Source organism: Paralichthys olivaceus, chromosome 3, assembly GCF_024713975.1.
Source record: "Paralichthys olivaceus isolate ysfri-2021 chromosome 3, ASM2471397v2, whole genome shotgun sequence".
Lineage (NCBI taxonomy): Eukaryota > Metazoa > Chordata > Actinopteri > Pleuronectiformes > Paralichthyidae > Paralichthys > Paralichthys olivaceus.
This window is the reverse complement of record NC_091095.1, coordinates 4,454,028-4,469,694: the sequence shown is the minus strand read 5'-3', so window position 1 is coordinate 4,469,694 and position 15,667 is coordinate 4,454,028. Positions and strand designations below refer to the sequence as shown.

The 15,667-nt window shown below is 42.6% G+C and overlaps 1 protein-coding gene across 1 annotated transcript in view; it reads left to right on the top strand.

Annotated features, from left to right (window-relative positions):
* Positions 1 to 15,667, top strand: part of LOC109636574 (contactin-associated protein-like 4) — a 63,919-nt gene that overhangs the window by 44,224 nt on the left and 4,028 nt on the right. Inside the window, exons 13-21 of the mRNA XM_020098344.2 lie at positions 94 to 297; positions 1,191 to 1,353; positions 2,795 to 2,922; positions 3,592 to 3,762; positions 6,603 to 6,821; positions 8,968 to 9,207; positions 10,521 to 10,745; positions 12,447 to 12,580; positions 12,827 to 12,914. Of these exons, the coding sequence (XP_019953903.2) occupies positions 94 to 297; positions 1,191 to 1,353; positions 2,795 to 2,922; positions 3,592 to 3,762; positions 6,603 to 6,821; positions 8,968 to 9,207; positions 10,521 to 10,745; positions 12,447 to 12,580; positions 12,827 to 12,914 (1,572 nt within the window). The remainder of the gene's footprint in view (positions 1 to 93; positions 298 to 1,190; positions 1,354 to 2,794; positions 2,923 to 3,591; positions 3,763 to 6,602; positions 6,822 to 8,967; positions 9,208 to 10,520; positions 10,746 to 12,446; positions 12,581 to 12,826; positions 12,915 to 15,667) is intronic.

Below are 15,667 nucleotides of genomic sequence, written 5' to 3'. Positions count from 1 at the left end.
ATCTCAGCTCAACCCAGTAAAAAGTCCCAGATTTACATACTTAGCCTTTATTCAATGTATTTCCCTCCATGTCTCCATTTTCCTTCCCACCAGAGGACAGGGCGTGGATGGTGATCCAGCACAACAACACTGAGCTCAACAGAGTCCACTGGTCTCCTGAACGAATCCAATACTCAGCCCACTTTGATTACTACGATTCTGAGGAGGAGCAGTTACTCGCCATCATCAGCCAATCAGAGCACTGCGAGCAGTCACTGTCGTACCACTGCAGGAAGTCCCGCCTCCTCAACACACCAGGTTAAGCCGCGTGAAAACACTCCTTCATCTTCTCTGTTGAATTTAACACAACACAACACAACACAACACAACACAACAGCGGAGGCGTCATGTTTTTGTGTGACCTTGATCTTTCGAACGCAAAATCTCAGAAACAACTTGAGTGAATTTCTTAATTTTTGGTTTTAACATTCACTTGGACTGAAAATCGAAGTGATTCAAAGACACAATGATCTCATGTGACCCTTTCATTCATTCAATCATTTCAAATTAGGCACAAATATTCACTTATACTCACAGATTCACTGATTAGATTTAGGTGGTCAGAGGTCGCTGTGAGCTCACAAAACATGATATTTCAATTCTTTTTTTTTTTAACAACTTTTCTCTTTTGATGCTCCTCATTTTCCCAAAAATAGAATGTAAACTTATTGAGCATGTTTCTTTCTTCTTCCTACCAGAAAATAAAGCTCTTAGGTTTCAAAGTGCACTGAAGAATGTCACCTGCCACCAGTTTGTAAACCTACTTATCAGGATCCTTTTGAGGGAGAGTGGTCTAGAGAGAGCTGCTGCCCATTATCTGTCCAGTTTTATCAGGGAAACGGCAGAGATGCATGATCAAGGCCGGGCAGCGAGGCTGCTGGGAGCCACTGAAGGGCTGGCACAGCAAATCCAATGGGGCCTTTTAGATGGATGGAGGGTGAAGAGAGCATCGTTCTATATATCTTCTTTTCTATATCAGCCAAGCATGCACTTAAACAAACACATCTACAAATATGCGTGCGATGAAAACAACACTTTTAGAGACATTCACTCATCAGTCACTGTATCCTCATAGGATTTATTGTCGTAACTCTGTTGTATCATTCATGTGGAATGATTAATGTGTTTGTTTGTCTGTGTGTGTGTTTCAGAGGGGGCTCCATTCAGCTGGTGGGTGGGAGGTCCGGGCTCAGGTCAGATCCAGACATATTGGGCTGGAGCTCAGCCGGGCAGTCGCCAGTGTGCCTGCGGTCTGCAGGACGACTGCCTGGATTCACATCACGACTGCAACTGTGACGCCGACTACGACCAGTGGTACTTTACTTCATGTCCTTTACATCAACCCTGTGTTGATGGAAGAGTTAGGAAGTCTATTAGGAGTACCATCCAAAATAGCAAAATTGTTTTAGCCCAGATTTGCCCCCACATCTGACTCACATACCGCGGGAAATGAATGCACTTGGGCGGTCCGCTCCTGTCTGTCAGATCGAGATCACAAGTCGGCCAAATCAGTCGTCAATCAGAGACTTCTTTTGTGCTACTTGGGCCATATTCACCATTTACCACATGGGCCACTTCAGGTTCACATCCAGATTACATCTTGCCACATTTGATTTTGGGATATTTGTTATTTTACAAGTGGCCACTTTGGGTTAAGATTCATTTTGTGTGGCATCGTTGCCTTAAGTGGCCCACATCTGTATGCTATGAGCAGTTCATCGGGTGCAACGGCTTTAAAAGATAGATTTTTGAATGTGTCTTGGAGCTGAAACTGAAAAGGTAGCATGTTGTTTCAGAGGCTGTAATCATGAGTCATTAAAAAGATTCAGCGTTTCCCCATCACATCCTGGTTTACTGGACTGAAAGGAGCCACAAGACGTCCAGGACAAATCCCAAGATATTTACAGATCCTTCTCCCTTCGTGTTTTATCCTCTCCTGTATTCAAATCCTTTCATCCACGCTGTGAGCAATTCTCTATTTAGGTCGCCTTCCCCAATCCTGTGACCAATTATACCGTTAAAGCCATTTCTCCCGTACTGTAACCAATCCTGCCTCCGTCTGCACCGCCAAAGGTCTGTCTTTCTATTATCTCCCTTCCTAAATCTGACTCTATTTTTACAAACTGTCTCCTGGTGTCGTTTTCACAGATTCACTGCGTCTTTCTGCGCCGACAGGCCCAGATTTATTTCTTGTTAAAAATTTGCAGAAACAAAAGCTGCTGGAAGGTGAAACACCGCGGAGCTGAGCGTGTTTGCAGATCAGTCGTTCAGCCGACGTTTCTTCATAAAAACGCTTCCACAAAACATCGTCGCAGACACGTTGAGTCAGCCCAGACTCTTTGTAGTGTGGGTTCAGCTGTTTCACCCGTTCTGACTACTCAGCTCGCTAAAGTTGATGCCCTCTTCTTCACCTTTGTCTTCGCCTTCACCTTGTTTTACAGCTTCCTCTCTCCTCCTTCTTTTTCTCTACCTTGTCTTCCTCCAAATCCTTCATCATCAGCTAATCCCTTGATACCTAATCTCTCTTGTTTTTTCTCCTCATCTTCCTCTGGTCTTCCTCATTCTCCTCTTGCTCTGCTCATCCTTCCCCTTTTCTTTCTCCTTCACCTCTTTCTACTTCATGTCATTCTCCTTTTCCTGCTCTTGTCTCTTCTCGCTATATTTTCCCCCCTTCTGCCTCCTTTTTTTCTCTTCTCTTTGATCTCCTCCTTCTTCGTCGGCTAATTCTTTCCTCCTCCTCCTCCTCTGCTTCCAGGACCAACGACTCAGGCGTCCTCACCCATAAGGAGTCTCTTCCGGTGAGGTCTCTGGTGCTCGGTGACGTCCAGCGGCCCGGGTCGGAGGCAGCCTACAGGGTGGGACCGCTCCGTTGTCATGGAGACAGTGAGTTCATTTCAGTCAGGGGTCATTTCTTTACTTCTTTGAAATATTTGAAAGCCATTTTTTTAAGTTCTTTTGAATAGGTTGACAGTAAAAAGGAAACTTTTCAGTAATTTAAGTAATTAATCCTTAAAATGATACAATGGTACAAATACTCAATTAGTCCTAGTTAATGTCTCTGTGATCTGTAAATGACAATTTATTCGGGATTTAATAGAGATATTAAAAACCAAGCAGAAATACGGCAAAACAAACAAATGTAGGTTAATGACTGCAAATATATTTGCTAATTGGGAAATCAATAGCTAAAGTATGACTCCATTTATGCTCTTTAACAACAACTTATGATGAAAAGATATATAATTAACTCAGCCTAGTGATAATTGCCTCTGATTTCAGTCTTCTGTTCAACAAGTAAAAAATAAATATATAAATATAAACTTCCTACAAAGTAAATCAACATAAATGAGACGACACAGCTGGAGTTATGCTTTTGTTCTTTTCTAATTAACTGAACAGTTGGTTAATTTGTTTATAACACGATTTTCATTATCCAGTATCAAAATGAGCTGTATTTTAATAAGCTTTGTTCCTAAGCGATATATCACAAAACACAAAATAAAGAGGGACATTAGTTGTTTGTTTGCTTTTTTTTTTTTTTTTGTCTGGCAGAGAACTTCTGGAATGCTGCATTTTTCAATAAGGAGACGTCTTACCTGCACTTCCCCACCTTCCACGGCGAGCTGAATGCAGACATCTCCTTTCTGTTTAAAACCACGTCCTCCTCTGGGGTCTTCCTGGAAAATCTGGGCATCAAGGACTTCATCCGCATCGAACTCCGCTGTAAGTGTGAATATAGGATTATTGTCATCACCAGGTTCCTTGATTTGTTCTAAACACCAGTTAGTGGGAGGATGTCGTACCAAGAAAAACAACCAAATCACCAAATACACTTTCCTGTTAAATAGGCAACAACGTTCTCCTGAAGTTAAACTTTTGCATCAAAAACTGTCGAGGTTATTGAATTTTTTTGAAAACACAAATTACCTGGTGAAGTTCTTAACCCTCAGGGGTTGAAGGACACCTCCGCATTTCCAAATCAATATTTCCTGATCTTTCCATTATTATCTTAGCAATAATACAACCTGCAGACATGGTTCGGACATTGCTGGATACCTGTTGTTTGTGTCAGGGTGGATGCTTATTGGGTCAGTCAAATATTAGTCTCTGAGCCGCTCGGCTATCGTCTGATGTTGATTTCCCCTCTGGGGGCAACAGCCAATATTTTGTGGCGTCCGGTGTAGACAGTGGATATCAGGCCCAAGACTCTGTCTTCTGTTCGCTATCCACTGTTTAAAGTCTGACTAGTTTCTTTTGTCACGAGTCAGACGTTTCTCCACAGGAGCAGAAAACATTTGGCTAATCTTTCAAGCTCTTTCCTGTTGATTGTTTGGTGCAGATAGAAGAAAGATTACTGGCCCCACTCTTTGACAGATGATTTGTGGGGACTAAGGTGTTATGTCTTTCTAATGTCTCCCTGTCTCTCTCTCACACGATCATGTTCAGACATCAGGATTCAAGGTGTCCCTTCTAGTTGGCTTTGTTATCTCTGCTGGTATTATGACAGCTGGTGTTGAGGTGACGCTATCATTAATAGTGCTGCTTGACTTGACTGGAGGCCAGAGAGCAGCTGCTTTATTAACTTATTCCTCTGGGTCTTTCTCTCTCAGAGCACCACAGTCCCATGTGGGTGCAGCTTTCCCTCCACTGACGGCTTTGTCCGTGAGGGATTGTGTTTTCTTCACACACATATGTCCCTGACTTCATCTCTAAAGGTGGAGCGTAGGCACACTGGCAGTGTTGTGAAGGATGAACAAACTCTGTGTGGCCTTCAGCTCACCTCTCTCCATTTACCAGTGTAATCGTTGTGACTGAAAATCTAGATTAGGTTTGGAGTTTTTGTCCATCTAGGGCATTTTACTTTTACAATCTGTCCAGTAGATTGTCTCGGCCAGACGCTGTGACACGGCAGCAGTGGCTACCATGTAATCTTATGGGGCAACTGCGACGGTCCACTAAATATCTACTAAAAGTGTTTAAGGGCTCAAATCGTTATTCTGGGTCTTTGCTAAATATCTGGCAACAAAGAAGAATGTCAGAGATCTTTACACGTCTCCTTCATGGGTTGTTGCAGGAAGATGGAGGTGGAAACATGAATGAAGGAGAGGGTTGGAGACAGGAGCTGGGATTTTACTGAGAGAAATGATCGTGGGTGAAAATGTTCTGATGTGGACAACGTCGATGAAGCGTTTGACCAAGACTCCTTCAAACTGCAGAGGAGTCAATCTGTTGCTCCATGGTTGCAAAGCTCTGGACATTGCTGTTGTTCCTGTCGGTTCTGTGAGCCTCTGCCCACAATGGAAGAAATACTGTGCTGTAAAGGGGGGGCCCCGTTTGATGGTCTTAAATTGTCCACACGCACTAAACAACTCTGTTTGAGCACGTCCGAGGTTTTCCCCCGTCTGATCAACAGGGTTGTGCTGGAGACATTCTTGTTACATTGCCAGCAAATTAACAGTTTGAGCCTTTATTGGGCAAAAAAAAGCAGTTTTAGTGGAAATTTCATGGACTGTCACATATGCCCCATAAGACATGTAAGTACCATTCATTTTCACGTCCAAATTTACAATCATAGGGCCCAGGTTGAAAAATATCAGAAATACTCCATGTCTTTAAATACTGAGCTGCAAAAAGAGTTGAGTGTTTTCTTTTTATGTGATGAATCGAAAAGGTGGAGAAAGTATACAAACGTTAAAATTTTACTCTTTGGCCACTAAATGTTGTATTTTCCTGCACAACTGCATCCAAATGAGAAACTCAAACATTAGTTAGACCTGAAGTTAACAGCGACTGAAATAAAGTTGCTTGTGTGTCGGCGATGTGAATGAAGAATGTAACAACGACACAGCTGGTACCGCACAATTGTCTAATCTAAGAACACACACACACACACACATGTTGCAGTCTTTCTTTCCTGCCCTGCACTGGTCTCTGAATCATCTCAGATCTTGGTCCATCTGTCTGTCCGTCCTGCCAACAGATGGACGGGTGGGAGTGAGACTCTTCACACTTCTCACAACATATGATGATGATGAAAGGACACAATGGGTTTATTGAAATATGGCTTCACTCTGGAGCCAAACTGAAGAAATTCGTTTTTTCTCTGAATTTTCTCACATTTAAATTTTTTTAATTAAAAATCAGTCACGTACTTACAACTAGGATATTCTTTAACATTTCACAAAGTGAGATAATGTCATTCCCCTGAGTCTTCACACCTCTGTTTTCTCACACATCACTGGAAACATCAGAAAACATGATGGAGTGTGACTGAATGATTACACACGGCCTCGCGACGGTTTGTTTAAAGTCTCTTTGTCTCAGTGTAGAGACGGAGCTGTGGCACCTTTAGAAGTTTAGTGTCTTCCTCATCAGAGGACACAATTATCTCAGTGTCACGTCAGGTTTGTTAATCAGTCAGTTAGAATTCAACAGAACAAGTCAAACTCTTTCTGCTGCTGTGACAGTCACCCAGTCATCCAAACCGCCGCACAGCCTGTGTCTAACCACCCCTTTAGTGTTTCCGCCCTTTATCTCATTATCTCCATCGTCTGCCTCCCCAGCCTCCTCCGAGGTCGTCTTCTCCTTCGACGTTGGCAACGGTCCACTGGAGGTGCGAGTGAAGACGAGCGTCCCGCTGAACGACGATCGGTGGCACAGCGTGAGAGCCGAGCGAAATGTGAAGGAGGCGTCACTTCGGGTCGATGAGTTCCCGGCCGCCACGCAGGAGGCTCCTGCTGACGGGCACATTCATCTGCAGCTGAACAGTCAGTTATTCATAGGTGAGGAGCAACAGTGTGAAATTGTTAGAGAGTGTGTGTTTCCAAGTGCCTCAAAATGTACAGTAGTCAGGGTTTGTTTGAGGTTATGGTGAAAATAAAGATTAATCATGCTGTTGAGAGAGTAATGATGGACTCCATCTCCACTTCCTCTCGTTGTACGAAAGTGAAGCTGACATATCCCAGATACGGGCGTCGCCATGTTGCGCTTTATTGTCATTTGGAGTCTGTGCATAGTATTGAGGTTCTGCACATGCACATGCTAGACCAATTGCAAGTCAGTCTCAGCTCACAATCATTACGTCTCACCCCATATCATCAATTTACTAATTTAAAAAAATACATTTAAACCTACATCACTTCCTAAAATGACAGAAACCATCTTTGAGAAAGTTTTATTCGACGTGTGCTTTTTTAAATGTTTGATCCCATCAACCTCTTCACTAACATGGAGGACATCTCCCTGTCAATTCAGACTCATTTACTTCATCTCTTCCTCAGATTTTCATGATTCTGTTTAGCTGCTTTGCTCCTTATCCGTCAAACACACATTTTTGAAGAGCAAAAAACAAACATCGACAGACAAATAGTCACGGCCGTGGAGAGATGGAGGAGGCCGTTGATTGGCCAGTTGTGTCCGGCTAATAATCGTCCTCCTGAACGGCTTTAAGGAAGTGTTCTCCTAATATGGGCAGGACTCTGGCAAAGCAGAGGGATTTAAACGTTGGATTGAAATTATGATGGGATTTCGAAATAGAGAAGAGGATGTTTGTGTTTTACACCAAAGCCATATGCACATGGATTCCTTTACACTTGTTTTGGAGAATGGAATCATATGCTCCTGAAAATCTGTTAATAAACCATAATATTGCCTTGGGTGAATCTTTATGACACGATTCTGGCTCATATTAATTTATGGCTAAGGGAAGGCATTGGTTTTACGTGCACACTGTGACACATCTCTGTACAAGCTAATAATACATTTAATTCACTGCACTGCTAAATTGCTGCCATTAGCTCCTGGCAACTTTTAACCTGGGCTTTTTTCTTGCTTGTTATTAAATGCATTCATTGACTTTGTGAATCAATCAATACAACAACTTTTTAGCTGGTGATGATGTATTATGAGTGGATTTTAACCACATTTTGCAAATATTTATTTCCCTCACTTGGAGGACACATCACTCTAATGATCTGGTGTCACTACACCCACGCTCATAATGTTTCTTTAGCGTTTTGTAACTGTTGCTGCAGAAGGAGACAACAGAGTCTCACAGAAGTTTGTGATTTCGTTGCATGATAAGCTCTTTTCCAGACTCAAACTGTGAGAGTAATACCCGGACAATTCCAGTCTGCCAGAACAATAAAAACTGCAGTGCATGGATACAAAATAAGATGTGGTGAGCTCGCAGCGTAATGAAAAATGAAATTTAGTTGAGTTTAGACCCTGTGAGCAGAGTGAGGCTAGAGTGTTAAATGTCAGGTGAATGGAGGAAGAGATTCTCGCTCTGGTCTGGATGAACATCAGACACACAGTTAGTCTGTGAGCAGCCTGCAGAGTAACAGGCAGTGTCTCAGCTCTGAAGCAGAGTCGTGGCCTTGTTGTGCTGCACTGACAAATCATACTTTACAGCAGAGTAGACAAACAATTACAGATTTACAGTCGTACAGAGACACAATGGGAATTTATTTATAGGCAGCTAAACAAGCTACTCCTTCTCCTTCAGTATAAACTCATCATCACATCATTTAGATCAGTGCAATAGGCTTAGGATTGATTTGGTTTTATTACAACATAACTGAAATTTTATTTACCTTTTCAAATTAAAATTCACTCAGCTCTGTGAGAAACGTCTTGTAAATGGGACTAAAAGAGACTGATGTGAAAGCAAAGTCTTGAAAAAGCCACACATAAAAAGTTGAAGGCAACATTCATAAAACTGAGGCAGAGTTCAAGATCAGAATCGATCAGACGGGCAAAGAAGAAAGAACATAAAATCTGACGATCCTGCAGAGATCAAGTGGAAACTTAATGGTACATGGTGTACACAGTATAAATACTACGGAGCAGGATTGCTGTCTGTTCTCTGGCAACACTGAATACAATAAGAACATATGAGCCAGCGTTCTGTGTTTCGTGTGTTGACAGGAGGCACCGCGTCCAGACAGAAAGGTTTCCGCGGCTGCATCCGCTCTCTGCAGCTGAACGGCGTCACTCTGGACCTGGAGGAGAGGGCGAAGATCACCCCCGGGGTCCGACCCGGCTGCCCGGGTCACTGCAGCAGCTACGGCTCTCTCTGCCAGAACCAGGGTCGCTGTGTGGAGAAAACTAACGGCTTCTCTTGTGACTGTGGTCCGTCCGCCTTCACTGGAGCCTTCTGTCATAAAGGTGCCGCAGCCTCTTCTGCTGTTTAATGCATTTCACTGTCTGTTCCATCCAGAGTTTCTCCAGATTAATGTGAGAAACCAAATGTCTGGGTATTTTATCCAGGACAGTTTCCAGAAGATGTCTGAGCGAGCCAATGTGAGAATACAGTAATTTGGGAGAAATACAGTTTCACGTTGCAGCTTTAACGTGACGTATTTAGACAATGGGCAGATTTTATGCGAGTTAAACCTAATTCAGAAGGAGAGTTTGTTAAAACTGCTGCACTGGACAATTTAAACATTCTCCTATGTGTCTGTTTGTCTTGAAGAACTGTTGCAAAGTGGATAAGTGATATTGTACAAGCAAGATAAGGAAAGTGCAGCTGCAGAGGGGGTAGAACTGTGTGTTTTCTCGCTGTGCTGCTATCTGGTGAGCTTCTGGTGCGTTTGGAAAACTGCAGGCGGTTGGTGAGAGGTTCCAGGACATGAATAGAAAATAAAAAGCAGCTGGACATATTTGGTTCACTGTTTATTGTGGAACCAGCTGCTGTGTCTGACATCCTTCAATGTAAAATCGATGAGCTGCAGAGCGACAACAAGCTCAGTGCAACAACCTCCCTCTGCTCCAGTTCTGTTTGTCCTGAAGATTTTCCCACTCTGAGGAGACATGCACTGGACTTTTCATCCGTTCAGGACGTTTCTGTCCGTGATGTTTCTTTTTTTTGTTTTGTTTTTGGCAACAACCTGAGTGAACTACTGTTGAGCATGAAAAATCCCAGAGGATCAACTGTTTTAGAAACACTCACCTGTCAAACTCACTGACTTCCCATTTGTCTGCACTCACTGCACACTAGACTATACTTAGTTTAAAATGAGCGTTAACTGCAGCTCCTGGTCTGTACCTACGATGACTGCAAGACAGGTTAGTCAAAAGACAAGGGGAGTACTTTCATGTAGGTCTACCAGATTTAACTAATCTCTTTTGTTGTCCAGTTTTAAGACATTGCTGAGTTAAAGAGACACGAGACAATGAGACAAATACTAACGATAACAGCTGTTTCCCGAGTCGTCCTCTGTCTCCTAAACAATATTTGTACACAACTAATCAGCAGAAGCAAATTGCAAAAAAATGTGATGTCACCCAGTTTTTTTTTCAAACCTGTCAAATCACATAATGTGAAATCTGACATCCACGAGTGTCCTCAACTCTGCACATCATCCACCTCCATATGACACGCAGGATACAAGCTGTCCACTTTCTTCTCTAGAAATTACACGACCAGTTTGGACGTATTTTATCGGAGACGACTGACTGTCAAACCTTTTAACTTTCAGAGGTCTCTGCCAGCTTCAAGTCCACAATGTCCATCGCCTTCGTCCTCAAGGAGCCGTACGAGCTGAGCGGCAACAGCAGCGCTCCGTCTCCGTCCATCTTCTCTGACATGACGCTGAGAGGGGAAAACATCTCTCTGAGCTTCAGGACGCTACAGAGTCCGGCTCTGCTGCTCTACGTCCACTCTTTCTACAAGGAATACCTGGCGCTGCTGATCAACGAACACGGTGAGAACACGCAATTAGATTTGCGGCAACTCTTGTTGTTTTCTTCCCTCCAATTACTTTCCTCGTCCCTCTGGAATCCCTGTGTCACGCTTCGTTGACTCCCCCGGTTCTTCAGCCCAGTGTGGCTTCATAGAAAACATTTGTTTCAGTCGTTATAAAGTGATAATTCTTTTCAGCATTTTCCGCCGTGTTCTTGCCATTGTGACTATTAATTGTGTTCACATTTTAATCACTCATTTCACTGTAGAGCTTCACATAGCTCCGGTCGGCAGGGAGCGATTCCAGCTCTCTGTTGTTGCAGAACAGGATTAGCAGTTATCCAGTGTCTGGAACTTGTAAATATACTCGAGCTGAATAACCGGTTATTTATAACAAGAGCTTTGTTTTGTAGTTTAACAAATTCTTTCATCATGAAGGCGCAAACTAGCAAAAACCTATTTAGAGGTTTTCTAAAGGCCAGTAGGAGAAATGTGCTTTTTATTGAATTAATGATGGGCTGTTTGCTTGTCCTGTGTTGATGCTCTGGAATCCACTTCAGAATTATTCCCTGTCATTAGTGAGTCGTCCTGAAACACTTTTTTTACTGTCTGCAGAGCTTTTTAGTTGACGAAGTGAAGTTCGAAAACTTCTTGTTTATCCTACCTGGTTCAATGTGGAACCGTTATCAACTGAATTCCGTGACTTTCTAGTCGTGATATTTGTGCAATGAGTAGATTCAAATCTTGAATTTCGAAAGCTAAGGGATTGCAGGTTTTGAGTAACAGATGATTTCATCATCAGGTATCTGCACTTTAGCTGAAGTATCTAATGAAATCCCAGTGAGAGGTTTCACACGGTCGCTTCAACAAGGTTTTTCTCATGTTTCTCTCTTTTAGCTGCTGCAGTAACAAAAGCCTCTGCTGCTGCACACAGAGTCATTTCAGTATCTCAGTATCTCGCTGAGCCTGAAAAAACCCTCTGCCCTCTCCACCACTGCTTTAATTTTCATCAAGATCTGCTCTTTTGAGTCAGTTATTAATTACAAAAGGGGATTATTTTACTATTTTTTATTCCCAATCATTTCTGCTCATCTGTAAAATCTGCAGGTTCAAGCTATCTCATCTGTGACATTTATGAAGTTTAACACAGGGAAAGATTGGGAATTTAATTTTATACAATGAAGTGTTATTCATGGAGATAAAATATTCTTCCAAGCGATATTAAATGGTTTTTAGCTTTTTAATTTGGCAGCTGGTATCTCGGAACACTCGCGCATCTGCATGAAATTTGATTTTTTTTCTGTAAAGGAGTGAATAAATGTCTTGAATGGATTAGATCAGATTGATATTTAACTTTTTTTTACTGTCTACTATCGAGGCCGAGACGTCTTATACAAGTTCATTCATGGAAAATTGGAATGTAGAACTTTTGTGGTGGTTGTAGTTGTGCTGTCACTTTTGTGTTTTATTAATGCACTTGTGTGAGAAGTCTCACTCACCATAGTTTATAGCATTTTACATTTAAAAGTTATTTGTAAAACTTTAAATCCACAGGGATAAATAAAGCTCGATCTCCTCAACCTTACAGTAAATCTTCGTGCGATAGATGTAAAATAATAGAATGGCCCCTCACGTCTATACTTCAGGTTTAAGTATAAACCATGACAGTGGATATTTTTAAATGAAGCTCTTGAGTAAGAGTGTTTTTTGTTGTCTTGTGAAGATGAGCTGGAGCTGAGGTACAAGCTGCACAGCAGCAGAGATGTGGAGGTGTTGGGCAGCAGAGTTATGAACTTGGCTGATGGACGTCTGCACACAGTGACCGTCAGGAGACTGGCAGACGCTGTGTCCGTGCAGGTGAACGCACACAACAGATAATTCACACTGTGTCACACGAATCACCACAAGCAGACATTCTCAGAAACTATGAAATAAATAATCAGATTCTATTATGATACACTTTTCACTGTTCACGTAACACAGGTTACATTTGTGTAACGTTGAAGACAAGATTCTGAACATAAAGCTCTCTACAGTTTGTGTCTGTCGGTGTTTGCTGTCTCACCTCTACACTTACACATATGAAATACATTCTTCTTTCAGATTGACCAGAATGCCAGGGAGGACTTCAACCTGTCGTCCGATGTGGAATTCAGCAGCATGAAGTCGCTCATTCTGGGCAGAGTCCAGGGTAAGAGAAGCTCTCGGTGCCAACTCCAGCACTTAGACAGACTCATTTAAAACCAGGTGTTTGGCCTCATGGTACAAAACACAGCTTCTGGAGCGTTCCTGCTGTTTCATGCTCATCACGATGAGTGGACCAGAGGGAGCGGTGCAGCCAGTGCAACAGCTGTGCTGCCTTTTAAAACAAGTTGATATGCATATTCAGGTTTTCATGCTACTTTACAGTGGAGATGTGAAATATGAACAACACTAGAACAGACTAAAGGTGAAGGCACCCACTTAAGTCGCAGTTATGAGGCATTAGGTACATTTACAGACGTATGAGTGGCTGTGTTGTTTTGTTTTTTTACATTAACGCAGGAGTTCAGACTGAAGTAAATGCCAGTGAACTTTTATCTGTGTTATGGAAGCGTGGAGTAATACAGTCTCTATATAAGTCTGTGTGGCGGAGCGCGGCTCCAGGCAGCTGTATTGGTAATAACTGGAGAAAAGCTCCTTCACTTTGTATGGTAATGAGGAGAGATTGAAAAGAACAAATTACTCAGAAAATTGAAGTCAGCACCCTGCGATTCAGCATAACAACCAATGAGTCTCCGCTGCAGAGCGCGGGGTCAGACTTAACCAGGAAGTCAGGCGGTACAGTTCAACCTTTGTCTGCATGACGGAATCCCCCTTCACTCAAGTGATGCTCACAACTTCTTTAAAAGAGAGAGGAATGTGTGGGGGCTGCGTTTTTCTGTCAGGACGTTTTCCTCAGAGACAAAACGAGAATAAAACTCCCACTTGGTTTAAATTCTCTATTACAAAGCCGTCACTTTCATTTAAACATCGTTCAGAAATATAAACTGTTGAATTCCTTCTGCATCCATGTTTCCTCAGCTTCACTTTGGTGGCAGTAACAGGTTTGTTATCACACAACAGCGAAACAATCCTATCACATCCTAAACCACGTTTAAACTCACCGGATTCAGATTTTTGTTTGGATCTGCACCAAATTGCAAATCCTCACAGATGTGAGGCTCCTTACTGTGCATGAGTATTTACATCTAAACCCATGCATTCATGAAATCGGTGAACATTTTAAATATTCAACTTAAATATTTCACAATCAGCTCCTCCATCTTTATCTGCTCCACAATTTATTCATTCATTCAGTGTTTTTTTTTTTTGCGCAGTCAAACAAACCAACAATAAATGGTCAGAGGTTAATATGTGGGGCTGAGATGGGGTCGGGTGTCAAATGAGGTTCTTCATTAAAAACTACTCGAAATTTGAGAAGGGAGCAGGGATGTGACGATAATAAATCTCACTGAGTTAGTTACTGTATCATTTATCAGCTGTTCTCACTGAACTGAACTAACAGTGAGTATCAGATTTCACCAACTGAGATCAGTGATGCTGGACACTTTAATTATGTCCCCGCAGTAACTGGAACTAACATTGTTTTTGTGCAACACCAAATGCCAACATACATCATCTGAAGGTTCTCAACATGATGTGGTAAGGTCAAGTTATTATAGAGAAACCCAACCGTTCCCACAACGAGCAGCACTGTGGCGACTGTGGAGAGAAAAACTTTAAAGAGGAGGAAACGTGGAGCAGAACCAGAGCGGGCGGCCGTCTGCCTCTGGTGTTCTTTCATTTAGTTTCATTCAATAGAGCAGCAGCGGACTTCAGATGGACGAGTACGACTGGAGTCCACTCAGGGAACCGGCTGTAACCCGTTGAGACGATTGCTCCTTTTATATTCTTTCACTCACTTGTTTCAGGTTTCAGGATTTAGGAACCAGAAAACATTCAGCTTTATGTAAAGTAAAAAAGTACTAATACTAATAGTTCCTCCCTCCTGGTGAAGAAGAGAAATAAACCTCTCTGCTTCTTCTTCCACTAAAATCAAGGATTGCATCTTTCTTACTTTCTGACCTCTGCACTGCGTCAGTGGATTTTGAGTTCTGGCGTGCACGAGAAACCATTTATGTCTTTATTGATTTTGTTGACTCAACACTGTACGTGTAGCCCCGCCCACTCGTAGCTCCATAGTTTGGCACTAAAGTTTTGACCCCAAAAAAAGTTGAAATGTCTCCTGCTCTCCGTCGTGCACATGTGAGAATCGGATATAAATTGCTGCTGGTGCTGTTTGCTCTGGTGAGGCCCCTCGCTGCTCTTTTATTGATGACCCGGGTCGTGTTCGTGTGTGACCCAGCCTTCCCTCGGAGCCACAGGATCCAGGCAGTCGTATCAGTATCCGAATCAGAGAGGCAGCAAGATAGTTGATATACTGTCACTCCCTGGCAGCCCTGTCATCCATCAGCCTAACTAATGGACCAGGAAAGAACGGAGAGACTAAGACACTGACAGGGAGAGAGGGAGGAGAGGAGGGATGGTGGTGCACAGAGGTGGATGTTAGGGGCAGCAGCTGGGAGAAGCTGGACAATTCTTCAGTTCAGAGATTCAAGGCCGGTGGTGTCAGCGTTTGACTGTTCACACAAACACTCACATACTTCGTGGTAAAATCACAGAGCTCTTTTAAGGAGGTTTAACTCCCAGTTATCGTTCATAACAATGACAGACCATGTTTTATTTTCAAACTCGGCTTTCTGGGATCTTATGTCCCATCTTCTAGATGTTTTGTCAATATTCTTACATATTTATATATCAGCAAGAGCACAAGGAAGGAAAGTAAATACATTTACTCAAATACTGTACTTAGGTCCAGTTTTGAGCTACTTGTAGGTAACTTTACTTGAGTACTTTGGAGTA